The sequence below is a fragment of the Acanthisitta chloris genome, unplaced genomic scaffold (genome assembly GCF_000695815.1).
Source record: "Acanthisitta chloris isolate BGI_N310 unplaced genomic scaffold, ASM69581v1 scaffold36836, whole genome shotgun sequence".
Lineage (NCBI taxonomy): Eukaryota > Metazoa > Chordata > Aves > Passeriformes > Acanthisittidae > Acanthisitta > Acanthisitta chloris.
The window spans coordinates 1-15,138 of NW_008677203.1; the positions used below are offsets into that span (position 1 = coordinate 1).

At 49.3% G+C, this 15,138-nt stretch overlaps 1 protein-coding gene across 1 annotated transcript; it reads left to right on the forward strand.

Annotated features, from left to right (window-relative positions):
* Nucleotides 1-1,700: 1,700 nt before the first annotated feature.
* Nucleotides 1,701-7,841, forward strand: NCLN (nicalin). The gene is made up of 14 exons (XM_009076406.1): nt 1,701-1,886; nt 2,062-2,206; nt 2,792-2,886; nt 3,090-3,170; nt 3,366-3,469; nt 3,862-3,950; nt 4,122-4,261; nt 5,008-5,186; nt 5,394-5,481; nt 5,577-5,615; nt 5,732-5,895; nt 6,466-6,519; nt 6,610-6,688; nt 7,563-7,841. The coding sequence occupies exons 1-14, from the start codon at nt 1,767-1,769 to the stop codon at nt 7,620-7,622; spliced, it is 1,437 nt and encodes a 478-aa protein (XP_009074654.1). The 5' UTR covers nt 1,701-1,766; the 3' UTR covers nt 7,623-7,841.
* The last annotated feature ends 7,297 nt before the right edge of the window (nt 7,842-15,138 follow it).

Genomic DNA, 15,138 nt, shown 5'->3' on the forward strand with positions numbered 1-15,138 from the left:
CCCGCGCGGTGACCTGGCGGTGGCCGAGGACCCTGCGCGCTGAGCCCGCCGTGTCCGGCTGCAGCCCTCCCGCGTTCCGGCCCTGAGCTCAGTCTCGTCCTGGTGCCGCTGGTTCTGCTGCTGCCAGGCTGATTCTGCTCCACCTCATTCTCATTCAATGTCTCCTCATTCTCCGTTAGCAGCGTCTGTCACTCCGGCGGCTCCGTGTCAGTCTGTCCTTTTACAGCTCTCCCTTTGAGTTACCATTGACCTTCACTTCCTCTGTTCTGTTACTTCCAGGCTGTGCATTGTGCAACACCTTTCTTTGAGTCAGAAGCACACCCCATTCTGCAAGTCCTTGAGGTGCTGTAAACCTCAGCCTATACCCCCTGCACTCACAAACACAGAGCCAAGGGCTGTTCCTGAGTCTTCTGTGGGTACTTTGTCCCAGGCCAGGGCATGAGCTCTCTCTGTGAGCAGCTCTTCCTGCGGTTCAGGCTGAGGTTCACAGTCTGGCATTGCAGCCCCTGTGCTGCCCATGGGACACTGGCTCCAGATCAGACAGTGCAGCTGTGCCTGCACACTCCTCCAGCACTGCACACTGCCTGAAATCCTTCCTGGGTGGTTCCATCACAGCGTCCCTAAACATGTGCACCCCCAGGAGCTCTGTGGCTGAGCACCCGTGGATCCCCAGCAGCTTCTCGGGGTCAGGCAGCTTTCTCTTCTCGCCTTGTGGCAAATGTTTCTGGCATGTCTCAGCTGGCTTTGGCTTTGGTTGCCTCAGTGTTCCCTCTAGCTGTGTGCTCACAGTTTGGAGTATTTTGTGAACTCTTGAGAAGCCACACTTGTGGCTGTGGAAGTATAGATTTTTCTTGTTTAGATGATTCTGTGACCTTTGACGAGACCAAACTAACGTTGGGATTAAGCTAAGCCAGGTTTAAATCTAGCTCCTCTTTGACAGAGCTGTGACACCTTCGGAAGCACCTGGCTCTGTCCCTGGTGTGTGGGGAACCAGAGTGATGAGGTTGTCAGTGTAGGTGCCAGAGCTGAAGAAGAAATTGGTTTTGGAGCATTACAAATCATGAGGTGGATTGGAATGTCTCTGTCTGTACGAGATGTCCTTGTGGTCCTCTCCTGGAGAATGCAGGAGCTGCTGGCAAGACTACAGACTGCTGCTCTCCCAAGGGCTGCATTTTCATGTGGGGAATTTGATGTGCTGAGGCTGAGAGCAGGAGAGGGTGAGCAGTCAGGAGCAGCCTGTAACTTAGCTACCCTTGCTCGAGGGGAGTGAGAACAGCCCCTTGGTGGCACAGGGCAGCCAAGTGCCCTTTCACCAGGTGGTTCTGCACAGGTTTCACCCTACAGCTGGGGCTGCAGGGAGCTCTGGAGCAGCCAGGCTTTCTCCAGATGTGTGGCTCTCTGCAGGTGTTAGGGGCAGGTGAGCAAGCAGGTAGTCTGTGATTTTGGTGGGGAGAGGGATGGGAAGGTGGTGAGGCTGTCCAGTGCTGGAATAAGATGTGCCTGGCAGGATGTATCTGCCCAGATGTTGCTTTGATGGATGCAAGTTAAAAATGCAGATCTCTCCTCCTCCTTGGCTGAGTGAAGAGGCGAGTTCAGCTTCCTGCAGGTCCTGGCTGCTCCTGTGGCCCAGATGGTTGTGAGAGGAGCAGAGGGGCTGTGAGGAGGCACTCACCAGCCCTGGCTGTCCCTCCCCAGGCACGCGCAGCGCGGTGCTCAACACCGAGGCGCGCACGGTCGAGGCAGATGTGCTGAGCCGCCGCTGCGTCATGATGCGGCTGCTGGACTTCTCCTACGAGCAGTACCAGAAGGCTCTCCGCCAGTCAGCTGGGGCCGTGGTCATCATCCTGCCTCGCTCCATCTCTTCTGTCCCACAGGACGTTGTGAGGGTAAAAACACACAGCTTCCTTTCTCTTCGGGTGGGAGATGTGCTTGGGGTGCTGCAGGGCTGGAAGCTCCTGTTGTAACAAGTCATGCTCTAGTTGTAAAACTTATCTTTCTCTCTCTGCTTTGGCTGTTAACTTTTTACTGCCTTCTTAACGTTTGTCTCACTTAAATCCCCAGCAATTCATGGAGATTGAGCCAGAAATGCTTGCTATGGAGACTATTGTGCCAGTCTACTTTGCCGTGGAGGATGAGGAGCTGCTGTCTATCTATGAACAAACCCGAGCTGCCTCTGCATCACAGGGCTCAGCCTCAGCTGCAGAAGGTGAGCTCTGAGACGGGGAAAGGCCTGAGGAAGACAGGCCTTGTCCCACCCCTGTGAGCAGTCTGCTGGGTCATCTGCACCACGAGCCAGTGTTCTGTCACCTTCATGTTCTGTGTGTTTTGAGATTCAAGGGGAGAGAAATATGAGAGACTAGACCTGACTATATTAGGGAATAGAGTGGCATGAGGTTCTCAGCCATTTGCAAGTTGAGATAGAAATCAAAACTCGCTTGAAAACAGCAGTAAAGATGTTAAGTGATGACAGTGTGTTGGTAGAAACTGAAGCTTTCTCTGACCACGGCTCAGTTTGGTGCTTTCATGTTTCTCCCTGGAAATAACGTGACTGTCTTTTTGATCTGCTGCTCATGATTAACTTTAGGACTGCTGGAGTAAAGTTTTTGTTTTGGCCAGCTCAAAATATTGGGATTTTAGGTCAGAATGAAAACGCATTGTTACCAAGATTCTGTGTCATTGTACAAAGACAAGTGACAAGTGAGAGGGTGTAAATTAAAGCTGGTCTCTCCAAAGCAAGAGAAATAGAGGGATGAAACTTCCCCAGGTCTATGTTGTGGTTTGTTTGTTCTAGTTCTGCTGCACACAGCAACTGCCAATGGCTTCCAGATGGTGACCAGTGGGGCTCAGAGCAAAGCTATCAATGACTGGCTCATACCCAGTGTGGAGGTGAGTTGTGTATGGGTTCAAACTGGCAGCATTGAGGGGATGCCTTCTTTTACTGGGACTTCATGAGGGCAGGTCAGGGAAGTCTCAGCCAGGTAAGTGTCTGAAGTCCTCAAGTCTGAGACCATGACATGTAGAGATCAGGCTGGCTTTGTGCAGGCACACAGGAGGTGATGTGGAGTGGCACTGCTCTCTTTCCTCTGCAGGGAAGGCTGACAGGGCTGGGTGGAGAAGACCTGCCCACTGTTGTGATAGTTGCCCACTATGACTCTTTTGGAGTGGCTCCAGTGAGTATTTCTTCCTGCAGTTCTCTGTTCCTGTCTGTTTTTCCCATGTGGCCTCTGCCCATGTGTCTTTCCTTGCCCTTAAGGCTGTGGGGCAGTTGTAAGTGGAGCTTGGTGGTGTGCTATCTTGAAGCTGCTCTGATGTGTGAGAATCAGTGCAGGTTTGTCACCCTGTCTCTGTCCCACTCTGTCCTGCAGTGGTTGTCCCACGGTGCTGACTCCAATGGCAGTGGGATCTCAGTGCTGCTGGAACTAGCCAGGCTGTTCTCTCGGCTCTACACCTACAGACGTACCCATGCTGGGTAAGAAACTGCCCTAGTTGTGCTTAATTGTGTAGCTGAGCTATTGCTCCAGACCTGCAGAGTGCCACAAACAGCCCTGTCCTTTGCTCTGCTTTGTTTCCCTCTGAGCACAGCTGCTCTTGATTGCCAAGCTTCTTCCTGTGTTCTTTGCTGTAGTGATCACCAAGCTTGGTGACAAGTGGAGGGAAGGATGTGGGAGGTATATTCCATCCTCAAGCACTTGGAACTCCCTCCTGTCCCTCTGTCCTGCCATTATCTGAGTGTTTGTTAAAGGACAGTTTGCTTGGGGTGTCAGGTGCTAGCAGCTGTGGTTTCACCACACCTCCAAGGCTGAATAAAGGAGTTCTTCTAGTGCAGCACACTAACACTTTTCTGTCTTCTTTGATGGGCAGGTACAACTTGCTGTTCTTTGCATCTGGAGGTGGCAAGTTTAATTATCAAGGAACTAAGCGGTGGCTGGAAGACAATTTGGACCACACAGGTGAGTAAGGGGCTGGAATTCCAACATGTTCTGTGACAGGGTTAACAGGGTTGTGTTACCTGTCTGGTATGTCAGCCCTCCTGTGAGCTTCTCCTTGTGAGCCTTGCTTTTTTGAGGATGGAAATGCCAGCAGAAGGTACAGCAATAAACCCAGGGATTTTTCTGTTCCAGATTCCAGCCTGCTGCAGGACAACGTTGCGTTTGTCCTCTGCCTTGACACGCTGGGCAGAGGCAACAGCCTTCATCTCCATGTCTCAAAGCCTCCCAAGGAGGGCACCTTGCAGCATGCATTTCTGAGAGAACTGGATATGGTAATGAAAAGCATTTTAGGTACTTGGGACTTACTGTGAGGAGCTGCAGCTATCCAAGAGAGGAAGATCTGAAGAAAGGGTGTGCCACTGAAATATTTCATGTATTGGTTATGGTCACTTGATTTGAAGTGCAGACAAATCTTCCGGCACAGTCCCAAATGAAGCAGACAAGATCTGCTGCATTTTCCACTGAACTTCCTTGTGGCTTGCAAAAGCTACCTTGTGGTGACATTAGAACAGTCCTTCTTGACATGAAACCAGCTTTATTTTTGGACATGAAACCAGCTTTTTTTTTTTTTACAAGGAGCCAGAGGGGGACTCTTTGTTAGGAACTGCAGTGATGGGACGGGGGTAGTGGATTCAAACTGAAGGAGGGGAAGTTTAGGTTAGATATTAGCAAAAGTTTTTCCCTGTGAGGGTGGTGAGACACTGGCACAGGTTGCCCAGGGACGTGGTGGTTGCCCTGACCCTGGCAGTGTTCAAATCCAGGCTGGATAAAGCCTTGAACAACCTGCTCTGGTGGGAGGTGTCCCTGCCTAGGGCAGGGGTTTGGGCTGGATCATCTCTAAGCTCCATCTCAACCCCTAAAATTCTCTGATTTCTAATGGCAATAACTGCACCTGGCAGGTGGAAGTGTATTTACCTTCTGGAACACAAAAAAAGAACTCTGGGCAACCAGAGCAGTGCATGCTGGGACTATGTCCTGGGCAGCATGACACCCCTGAATGGCTTGTCCCGTCCCTCAGGTTGTTGCCAGCCAATTCCCAGAGGTGAAGTTTTCCATGGTGCACAAGAAGATAAACCTGGCTGAGGACATGCTGGCGTGGGAGCACGAGCGGTTCGCGATCCGACGCTTGCCAGCGTTCACCATCTCCCACCTGGAGAGCCACAGGGACAGCCTGCGCAACAGCATCATGGACAGGAGGTCAGGGCCCTGGAGGGAGGGCTGTAAACCTAGCCACAAACCCAGAGTGGCCTCACAGCTCGTGGTGTTGGGTGGTCAGGGCATGGGAGAGACCAGCACTGGGAGCTGCTCTGCACTCAGGCCATGCTTGGTGCAGTGACAAAGGGCTGCACCTAGAGGAACCGCATGCCACTGGCAAGTCCATAATCATCCCCTCTTTTGCTTCAGGGCACGAATAGACACTAAAGCACTGACCAGGAATACTAGGATCATTGCTGAGGCTTTGACAAGGGTCATCTACAACCTAACAGACAAGGTAAAAACCTCCCACCATGCCAGAGTTGTCCTGCACAACCAAGTTTGCTGTCACCAACAGCCTGGGTGGTTGTTTCCTTTTTTTTCCCCTTGCAGGGAGCACCTGCAGATCTGCAGATCTTCACAGATCAGATGGTGAGTACAGTGCATTTCTGTAACCTGTAGAGGAAGGAATCCAGAGCATGGGAGGGAGGTCTGGTCTCAGCATGTTGTGTGGTTGACTCCTTTTCTTTGGTGGTGTTTTTCTGTAGCAGATCCAGCAGGAGCAGCTGGAGTCAGTGATGGACTGGCTGAGCAGTCAGCCCAGGGCTGCCCAGCTGATTGATAAAGACAGCACCTTCCTCAACACCTTAGAATATTACATGGGACGCTACCTAAAGGATGTCAAGCAGCATCATGTAAAGGCAGACAAACGGTAAGAAAATACATGAAGAACCAGCCAGGGCATTGCTTCCCCCTCTAACAGATTTTGCCCCTGAGCTGCAACTTTGTTGGTTTCCCCTGTCAGTTTTTGGTTTGTGCTCTCTGTTCTTCCAGAGAAGGCTCATTCCTCACAAGCCCCAGCAGTTCCCTCTCTGAGGGGCTTGGTTTTTGCTGGTTTGGTTCTACAGTTCCCACTCTGGGTGCAGGAAAAGACTGAGGTGCCCTAGACAGCTGTGTTAATTGCAGCAAAGCAGTTTCCATCCTGTCTGATGTGCTTGGGCTGAAGCAGTTTTAGGGAACCCAGGGAGGAGTTCTTGATCTCTGGAGGCAGCTGAACAGCATGTGTTCTGAATCGTGTCCTTAGGCTTCTGAGTGCAGGAAAAGAAAGACCTGGCAACTAAAATCAGCTCAAAACTAGTAGGTCAAGTGCTTGTGCTTACCTGTTACTAGTTTGGTGAAGTCCTTGGGGACAGGTCTGGACTGTCCTCATTGCAATGTCAAGAAGACATTACATTGAATTATTTTCTGTTATCAGAGCCTGAAAAATTTCTTCTCTGCACAGGGACCCTGAGTTTGTTTTCTATGACCAGCTGAAGCAGGTGATGAATGCATACAGGTATGAAATTCCCTTGGGCATGTTGGGCTGTTGTCTCATTCCATGGCTGTAACTGCTGTAGCCATTTCATGAGTTCTTTCTTTGTCACAGAGTCAAGCCAGCAATCTTTGACCTGCTTCTAGCTGTCTGTATTGCAGCCTACCTTGGTGTTGCCTATGTTGCAGTGCAGGTAAGAGAAGAGAAGCACGAGACATGTATTATTTTCCTTATCATAGAATCAACCAGGTTGGAAAAGAGCTCCAAGATCATCAGGTCAAACCCTACCATGGTTACTAGACCATGGCACTAAGTGCCACATCCAGTCTTAGCCTATCCATGTCCCTCTGCAGAACCTTCCTGCCTTCCAGCAGATCGACACCTCCCCAACTTTGTGTCATCTCTAAACTTGCTGATGCTGCACTCAATCCCCTCATCTCAATCATCAACAAAGATATTAAAAAGAACTGCAGCCAACACTTACCTTGCTCCGGTGCCACGGTCATGGTCTGAGTCACCTTGTCAACCCGAGAGAAGGCAAATTTTCTTCCTCTTGTGGTGTGTCTGCCAGGGGTGTGCATCGCCCCTCTTCCGGCAGAGCATCGGGCTGGTCCATTGGTCCATCTCAACCCCTAAATTCTGTGATTCTGGGAATCACTGGGAATCTCTGTGTTTGCCTGGTCATTTTTACATTCCTGAAACTGCTGGCAGCAGTGTTTCTGTAGTGACCAGGATCCTGCTTGTGTTGAAATCTGAAGCTTTCTCCTCCTGTCCAGAAGGAACAGAACTGCATCACAAAAAGTACCATCTTTAACTAGTGATTGCATCCTCACAGTGGTGTGGTACAGGTCTGCACAAACACTTGTGCATCACTTTCTGTGCAACTGGAAGTAACTGGCTGCCTGTCATCTGTCCTGATGCCTCAAGTCCCACTCCATCTCTAGGATGAGAGTGCTAGTGGGTGATTCAAACCAGGCACTGCATGTGCACATTGCTATTGTCTTAAGCTTTCTTTTGAAGTTTTCTGTCAGTTTAGAAGTCATGGTTACTTCTCCTTCTGTTTCCAGCACTTTGGTCTCCTTTACAAGATGATCCAGAGATTATCCCTTAAAACCAAGCAGCAGTGAAGCAACAAGTCATCCCCCCCAGCAGCACTGAGCCATCGGTGAGCCCATCGGGAACCTCTGCCTTCCATTGAGTCCTGCTATTTCTCTTCCTCTGCCTCCTCTTTGCTACTGTGTAGAGGGGAGTAAGGCATAAAGAAAATGAAATTTTAACTCCTGTGCACCTTTTAAGTGCTTTTCTTCACCTTCTTCCCCTGACTCGCACCATGTCTATTTCCCTTTCCGTTCGGTGAGGGAGAGGCTCAGAGTCCTCAGCAGTTCCTGCAGTCTGATTCTGAGCAGCTTCTGTGAACAGGAAGCAAAGTCCAGCACCTTCATGGACACGTGGCATAGAGTCAACTTGGAAACTGAGCCTGCAGAGTGCTGTGTTGCCTCTGCCTGGCAAACAAGGACTCGGAGCTGGTTTTCAAAAGGAAAAAAAAGTGCACATGCAAATTAAAGAGAATGCTGTTAGCATGTTTCATGGCACCTCTTCCTTGAGTTCCCTGCCTGGCTCTAGGTGTGCTGGGCAAGCACTGTCCTGTTTTGTTCAGGCTGCAGAGGAGTCACCCCTGTTGGGAGGTGCCCTGTGAGCAATCTGGACTGTCCCTGCAGGAGGAGGAAGGATCGTTGTGATGGGTTTCTGGCCCTGAGGTTCTTGCCAGGACAGGCTCTCTCCTGTTTCTGGTGGAGGATGCATTTTGCTGTGATTTCTCTGGAGGTTTATGGTCTTTGAGCAGTTCATGGCTGCCACCAGTCTATGCTAAACTGGTTTGGTTTTCGAGGGGCTCTGTAGTCTCAACTGCTGCAGGATCATGTGCTGTGCTGTTCCTGTGCTTACAAAAGTTACATTAACAGCACAAGCACCACAGATCCTGATGAGCTCTGGTCTGTAGTCCCTTTGCTTTTCATTCCTCAGTTGTCACTTCCAGATGGGTTCTGGATTTTGGGATGTTCTCCCATGTTCACGTGCATCTCAGGGTCTCATTTCACATTTTCCAGCCCTGTTATTTCTCAAACACTGTTTCTGGCCTGCAGTATGAACAAGTTTTCCTGAAACCAATGGCAGCAGCCTAAAAGGTGGATAAGGTAAATGAGAAGAGCTCATGAACCTCAAGGGCAGTCAGGGTAGTACAGTGCTGTCTGCCTCACAAGGCTAATTTGTCCCAGAATCCTTCTGGATGCACTTTGGGCATCTCCAGCTGGCTGCCCTGGAGGATAGTTTTTGCTGCAGCTATGAGGTTTTGCTTTTGATCAAGGTGCATGTGCCCTGAAACATCATACACTCAAATCTGAGGCAGTCAAATTTCGACAGAGTGCCCAGTCTGGGAGGAACTCCATTCCCACATTGCTGTTTCCTTTGGTCAGTTAGCAGAGAAGGTTGCAACCAGACCCTGGTACTGCAGCATAGCTGATTCATTCTGCCACCAACACAGCACACAAAGGCAGGAATCAACACGTGGTGTGACAAAATAAAAGTTCTCTACAGCCTTGCAGCAGAGCTCTGTGTAGCTGATTCTTGTCACCCTTAATTTTGCCTGTTTTCCTGTGAGGAGTTTGCCTGGCCTGTGAGGAAGAGCACTGCACTCAGGTGTTCACATGTGGCCAGGCAGCCAAAAAAAAACAATTTCTTTGCCATCTGACTTCACCTGTTGTCCTGCAGCTTGCAAAAACCTGATTTTTGCAGCAAGATTTAAGCACTGGAGCTGTTAATTCCTCCTGTCCACTCCCACCTGCACAGGCACTCCTGGGGCTTGGATCCAAGTGGTTTGGACTAGTTGGTCTCCCAAGTAAGAGAGGTTGGTTGATTGCTGGGAAGTAAGTACTGCTGTGCAATATGAAGCTCACTCGTGTGCTCAGTGCAGAGAATAAAGATCCTGAAGCCAAAATGGATTTAGGTATCCAACTATCTGTAGCTGAGAGAGTCACCACAATCTGTGTAGACAGATCCCCAGAGCTGTGGGGCTTGGTTTGGAGGGTGTTTTGTTTGTTTGTGCTCTCGTGTTCACAGCAGAAGCCCAAAGCCCAAGCTGCTCCTGCACCCTGTGGCCAAGCTGGATGTGACACTGGAGCCCTTCGGTCCCGACTCGACACGACACGATGGGATCACTGCTGGCCCAGCAGAACAGGCCTCTGGTGCTCCCTGTGGCTCCTGCTCACTCCCTGTGCTCTGTTTAGTTTCCATTTGTAACTACTGCATAGCAACTTCAAATATATGATCTGGAATTTTTGCAGCTCAGGAAAAAGATCTGATTTATCTAGCAATGTTAACTCAGTTATTTATCTCTTGTGTGTCATAAAGAACAAATGTATATTGAGGAGAATATTTAAAAGCTAATAGAAGATTCAATGCAGTTGATTTACATATATTTTGACTATAAATGTAATAATATTTAAGTATTTTAACTTTTTTTTTCATTTTCTTATTTGTTTGCCCCATTTTCTCTTGGAAAAATAAACCAAGTGAGTAGGTTTGATGGACAGATTTGTCAGAAGTATGTGCTGATGGAAGCTCAAAACAATGGAATGTCCTTGCATTATTTGGAGGAATAGAGCCCTCTACAACAAGGGAGAAAATCCATGTGTGTTACAGCCTCAGCCATTCTTTATAGCCAGAAGTAAAACAGTAGGACAGAGAACATTTGCAGATCCCAACACCTTGAGGTGAGCAAACCCCTGTTTATCCCAAGGGTTTGTGCTGATTTAAAGCTAAGAAAGTTTCTATGCAAAACAGCTTTGATACTGTGCAAAACTCTGAAGCCAGCACTATTCATGGAGATTGTTGTCCCCTGTCGGTACCCAATGCCTGTGAGAGCACTAAACTATTTCCCCAAAATACAAACATTGTGAGAGATCTGGTCCTGGAGTTTGTCCAAGTCTCACTTGAACTACAGTCATAGTTGTGGAGTGGGAAAGTGACCTCAGCACGACAGGAGGAGGGGAGGGTTGGGGGATGTATGTCCTTTCTGCCTCCTTCTGGTGGCCCAGCCTGGCTCAGCTCACACAGAACGTGGCTGCACAGGTACAGGCAGGGCCCCAGTCTCCCATTCCCATCCTATTCCCTCTCCTCTCATTCCTGGGCTCACCCTGCTCCGCTCTGTGCCTGCCCTGGCAGCAGAGGCCCAGGAAGAAATCTATCCTTCCCTTTGTAGTTGCTCATTGCTTACCCTCAGCCACCTCTGAAACCTCTCCTGCTGCTGCTGCTGGGACTGGCCTGTCTGCAGAACGAGCTGGAGATCACGCCCAAGACTGATGGTGAAGAGTCTTGAACACCTTCAGCCTGTTTGCTTTTCCTGAGGTGCACTGACATATAAAGACAAGGATTCTCATCTGGGGCCTCCTGCTCACCTGGCTGAGGTTTCCTCACTCAGGTGATGCTCATGCCCTGATCAGAGACTCCTTATCTTCAATAAGGAGCTTGTGTAAGCACCTGGAGCTGGAACCAGTGCTGTGCAGTGAGGCTTCAGCACCTCTGGCCTCCAGCAGACCTGAGGTCTGTGCTGGTGAGGGCCATGACCATGGGCTGGTGACTTCTGGCTGCTGTGTGGAGTCCTTCAACTGCTCTTCGTCTGTCACTGACTTTATGTGGCTGACTGAGTAAGATGCTTTGGATACCTCCTGTTGGCATCCTCTGTGTTTCCTCCACACACCATTCTGGATTTTCTAGTGAAGGTTGTTCTACTTTAGCAATGAGTTTATCAGCAGAGGTTGAACATGCACAATACAGGTGTTTGCAGTATGAAAGAGAGAGAGCCATAGAGTTTCAAGGCTGCCACCTCCACTCTGTTTCAGACCCCTTTCTCCCTAGGCTGCTGTTGGATTTCCCTTTCAGGAGGAGAGTGCTCTGTAGTGTTTTTCCTCCTGATATGCTCCCACCAATCCTGCCCTACAGAAGCAGTCAGAGCCTACTCCAGGTCATGGGAAGGGCACACTAGAATGTGAATCATTCAAAGGAACTGGTCATTAGGAGGCCTGTTAAACAAAGGGGAAGTTAAAGAATATCCCTTTCCCCGTGGCAGAGAAAAATGACAAATTATGGGAGGAGTGGAGAGAGGATATTTTATGCCTGAGCTCTAAATGGATCCCACTCTGTGATCAGCTGCAGCAGGCACAGCCTCCCTCAGCAAGACTTTTCCAGACTTTACAACAGCTTGCGTCTTCCATCTATTTTTGGTTTTTCTCTTGCCCTGGTTTCCATAGTATCTGAATGCTTCATGCTTTTAAATATATCTGACACTTACAGCACCTTGGTGAAGTAGGAGGTACAAAGGCCTTTGCTCTTCAGAGGTGCTGGGGCTGGAGCAGCTCGGGGACGTGTGGAAGATGTGGGGTGGAGTGGTGAATTCAAAATGGGCTTTCCTAGGGCTGGATTTGTCACTCCTGGATTAGCCTTTCACTAGGCATAGCAGGAGAAAAAAAAATTCTTTCTTGATAAAACTTCTCCGCTCTGTTTCGAAGCGCTCGGTGCTGTAGCTGCTTGGAGCAGAGGAGGAGCTGAGCACACTTGGTCTCCTCTAACTCTGTGTTCAGCTATTCTCAGGTGTCACACTTCCCTCTCGAGTAGGTGAGAGCATGAGGACACCAGGCTGTGTCCTGGAGCCAGGCTGCTCATCCTGTAAGCTTATTGCTGTGGAATATTCATAGCATAAAATCTCGATACAGTGTTAGAGTCATGAGGTAAAGGGGAGAGAGACAACTCAGAAAAAAGAGAAACAGATGGTGTAGGGATGACCCCAAGATGCTAGAGATACTCAGTCCTTTGATTTTTGTCCCAGGCTAAAGCATGTGACAGAAACAACCACCTCTGTGCATGCTGCATGTTTTGGCAGTGTTTGGGGAGCAGAGGGAGAGGCCAGATCAAATCAGCAGAGCTTAGTATCTTTACTGATGAAAACCAGGTACAAACCCAACTCAATCAGCTCCACTGAATGTTGCATTGTTCTGCAGTTGAGGAGTTGCTTCCCCTCAGCTGGGCAAGAAGGACCAGGTGCCATTGCTTTCTGACTAGTTTGCTTTCAAGCATTGGAAGAAACAGTTTGCAAATAACCCAAACCTTTTGTGCAACAGGCAACAAAGCTCTGGTTTTGGTGGTTTTGTTTGTGGTGGTGTTTTTTTAAATCCTCAAAGAACAGTTGCTCTTGCTCAGAAAGATATCTGGAATCTTTGATGTTCACTTTACGTGGTTATAGACAACTCCTGGTCATAAAATCCACAAGCTTTAAAACTTTTTTAATTTTTGGTTCCTTGCAAAGTGAAAATGTTAAAAACTCTAATCCTAAATTGGTTGGTAAACCAGATACCCAGTGCAAGCTTAACAGAAAGGTGTTGGTAGACAGGAGAATAAAAGCTTATGGCAAATTTTGTCCTTTCACACCGAGAGGATGTTTTTCTCTTAGGCTGTCTTGGAGCAGCTTTCTCTGCAGAATCTTCTGCTCCAGACCAGAACCAATTTCCTTACAGGAATCAGCTTTTATCTTCCTGAGATACTATCTCGTTGCTTGGATATTTTCTGCCAGGACTGTCTTAACTAGTGCTTTGGCTCTTCTGCCTGGGGACTAAATAGGTAAGGGAAGGCAGACTGTTTTGAAGGATCCTTGAGAGATTTTTTTTCTGGGCTGTGGTGAGGATTTTCTGCCTCAAGTGATGTCTCCTAGGTGATGTGGAAATTCAGAGCTCCAGCTTGTATTTTCTCCATTCCTCAATGCCTTCAGGAGCTGGAGGGACTGGGCTGACACTCCTAACACAAAGTGTGTCTTGCTGCTCCTATGTCCTTTCTTTGGGCCCTTCTCACATTTGGCCACTGGACTGGACCTTTTTACCTTTAGCTGCCTCTGCCTAGATCCAAACACTCATATGCCACAAGAAACAATGAGGGTTTTAGATGTGTGTAAAGGAAACATTTTGGGTGTTTTTCACTAGCAAATGTCTCTCTGCAGAAGAGAAACTTTCTTGGCATACAGTGTGGTTTTCTTTCAACAGTTCTTTCTTGAAGCAGCATCTCAGGTTTGGGCGAAATCTGTTCCTTCATCCTCTGGGAGCTGTGCATCTGAGCTCTGCTGTGCCCCTTCCAGCACTGTTGTGTAGACTCCTCCATGACTGATGCAACATGTTTCTTCTTCATCTGCAGAGGTGACCTGTCGTTTCCCTTTTTTTCTCTCTCGGTGCTATGACTATCTTTTCTCTCCCCCTTAATCCTGTTACTGTGGGATATAATTCTCTGTCTGGCTCTGTAAACTCCAGGTGCTGATTGACAGCTGTTCTGGTTTTCATTTACCAGCAGCATTTTCATGTCTGTTGTTCTATACTGCAGTTGGGCTGTTTATAATAAGAGTCCATTCATGGACTCCAAAAGATACTGGATATATCTCTCGCTCTAAATTGACATTTTCTACCTGAGGCACTGAGTCCCTCGAGCTGTAACATAATCCTGGAGCAGCTTGTGCTGCAGCAGCTGATGTGAAAACGCAGGCTAAGCTTGGAAGGTGCTTGAAAACATTACTTGCTTGGGCATGAATCACCCAAGGTGAGGATTGCTGCTGCTGTGATAAAGGTTTCTTGTTTTATCATAGAATCAACTGAGTTGGAAAAAAGCTCCAAGATCATCAAGTCCAACCCTGTCGTGGTCACCAGACCATGGCACTAAGTGCCACATCCAGTCTCATCTTGAGAACCTCCAGGGATGGTGAATCCACCACCTGCCTGGGCAGCACATTCCAATGCCTGAGCACTCTCTCTGTAAAAACTCTCTTCCTAATATCCAACCTAACCCTCCCCTGGCAGAGCTTGAGTCTGTGCCCCCTTGTCCTGCTGCTGGTTGCCTGGGAGAAGAGACCAACCCCCACCTGACTCCAATAGGTGCATCAACATGGACACACGACCAGTTCTGACCTTCTAGCATGATCAGGGCCTAGCTGGGAGTGCCTCCAGTGAGGAGGGAGCTGAGCTGCTTGGAAGAAAGGAGACTTTGCCTTCAAGGGCAGGGGCAGAGGGACCTGCCTGGGGTTGCACACCTGGGGCCATGCATTGCTCCCCATTGCAGTGAAACCTCCTCCAGACTGGGGTCATGGCTGCTTTCCTTTGGGGCAGGGCTGCGTTAGAGACCTTTCTGCTTTAAATAACCTCTCCGCCTCCAGACCCTGGTGCTGAAGAAAATGGGGCAAACGCTAACTTTGATACAGATGTAGAAGGGTCCTGTCTTCCTGGGTACTTAGAGCTCTCCCCTGCTCTTGGGATCTCCATGTTCCTGGAGTTTGGGCCCTACAAATTAAAGCTCTTCTCTCTCCCGCAGGGATGGGCATCGTGTCTCCCTCCTGGGGAGGGACTGCCCCACTTGGCAGGACAGTTGCCTCCTCGCCCTGGCTGACAGTGCCTTTGTGGCTCTCCTCTCGGGGTCTCCTGTGCCTCTCAGACGCCCTGCCTGACCCCCTGGGGTCCCCTCCTGACCCTTCCTGGGGTCTTCTCCTGTTCCTCTCTTGACCCTTATTGGGGTCTCCCCCGTTCTCTCCCCGTTCCTCCCCGGGGTCTCTCCCCATATCCTCCC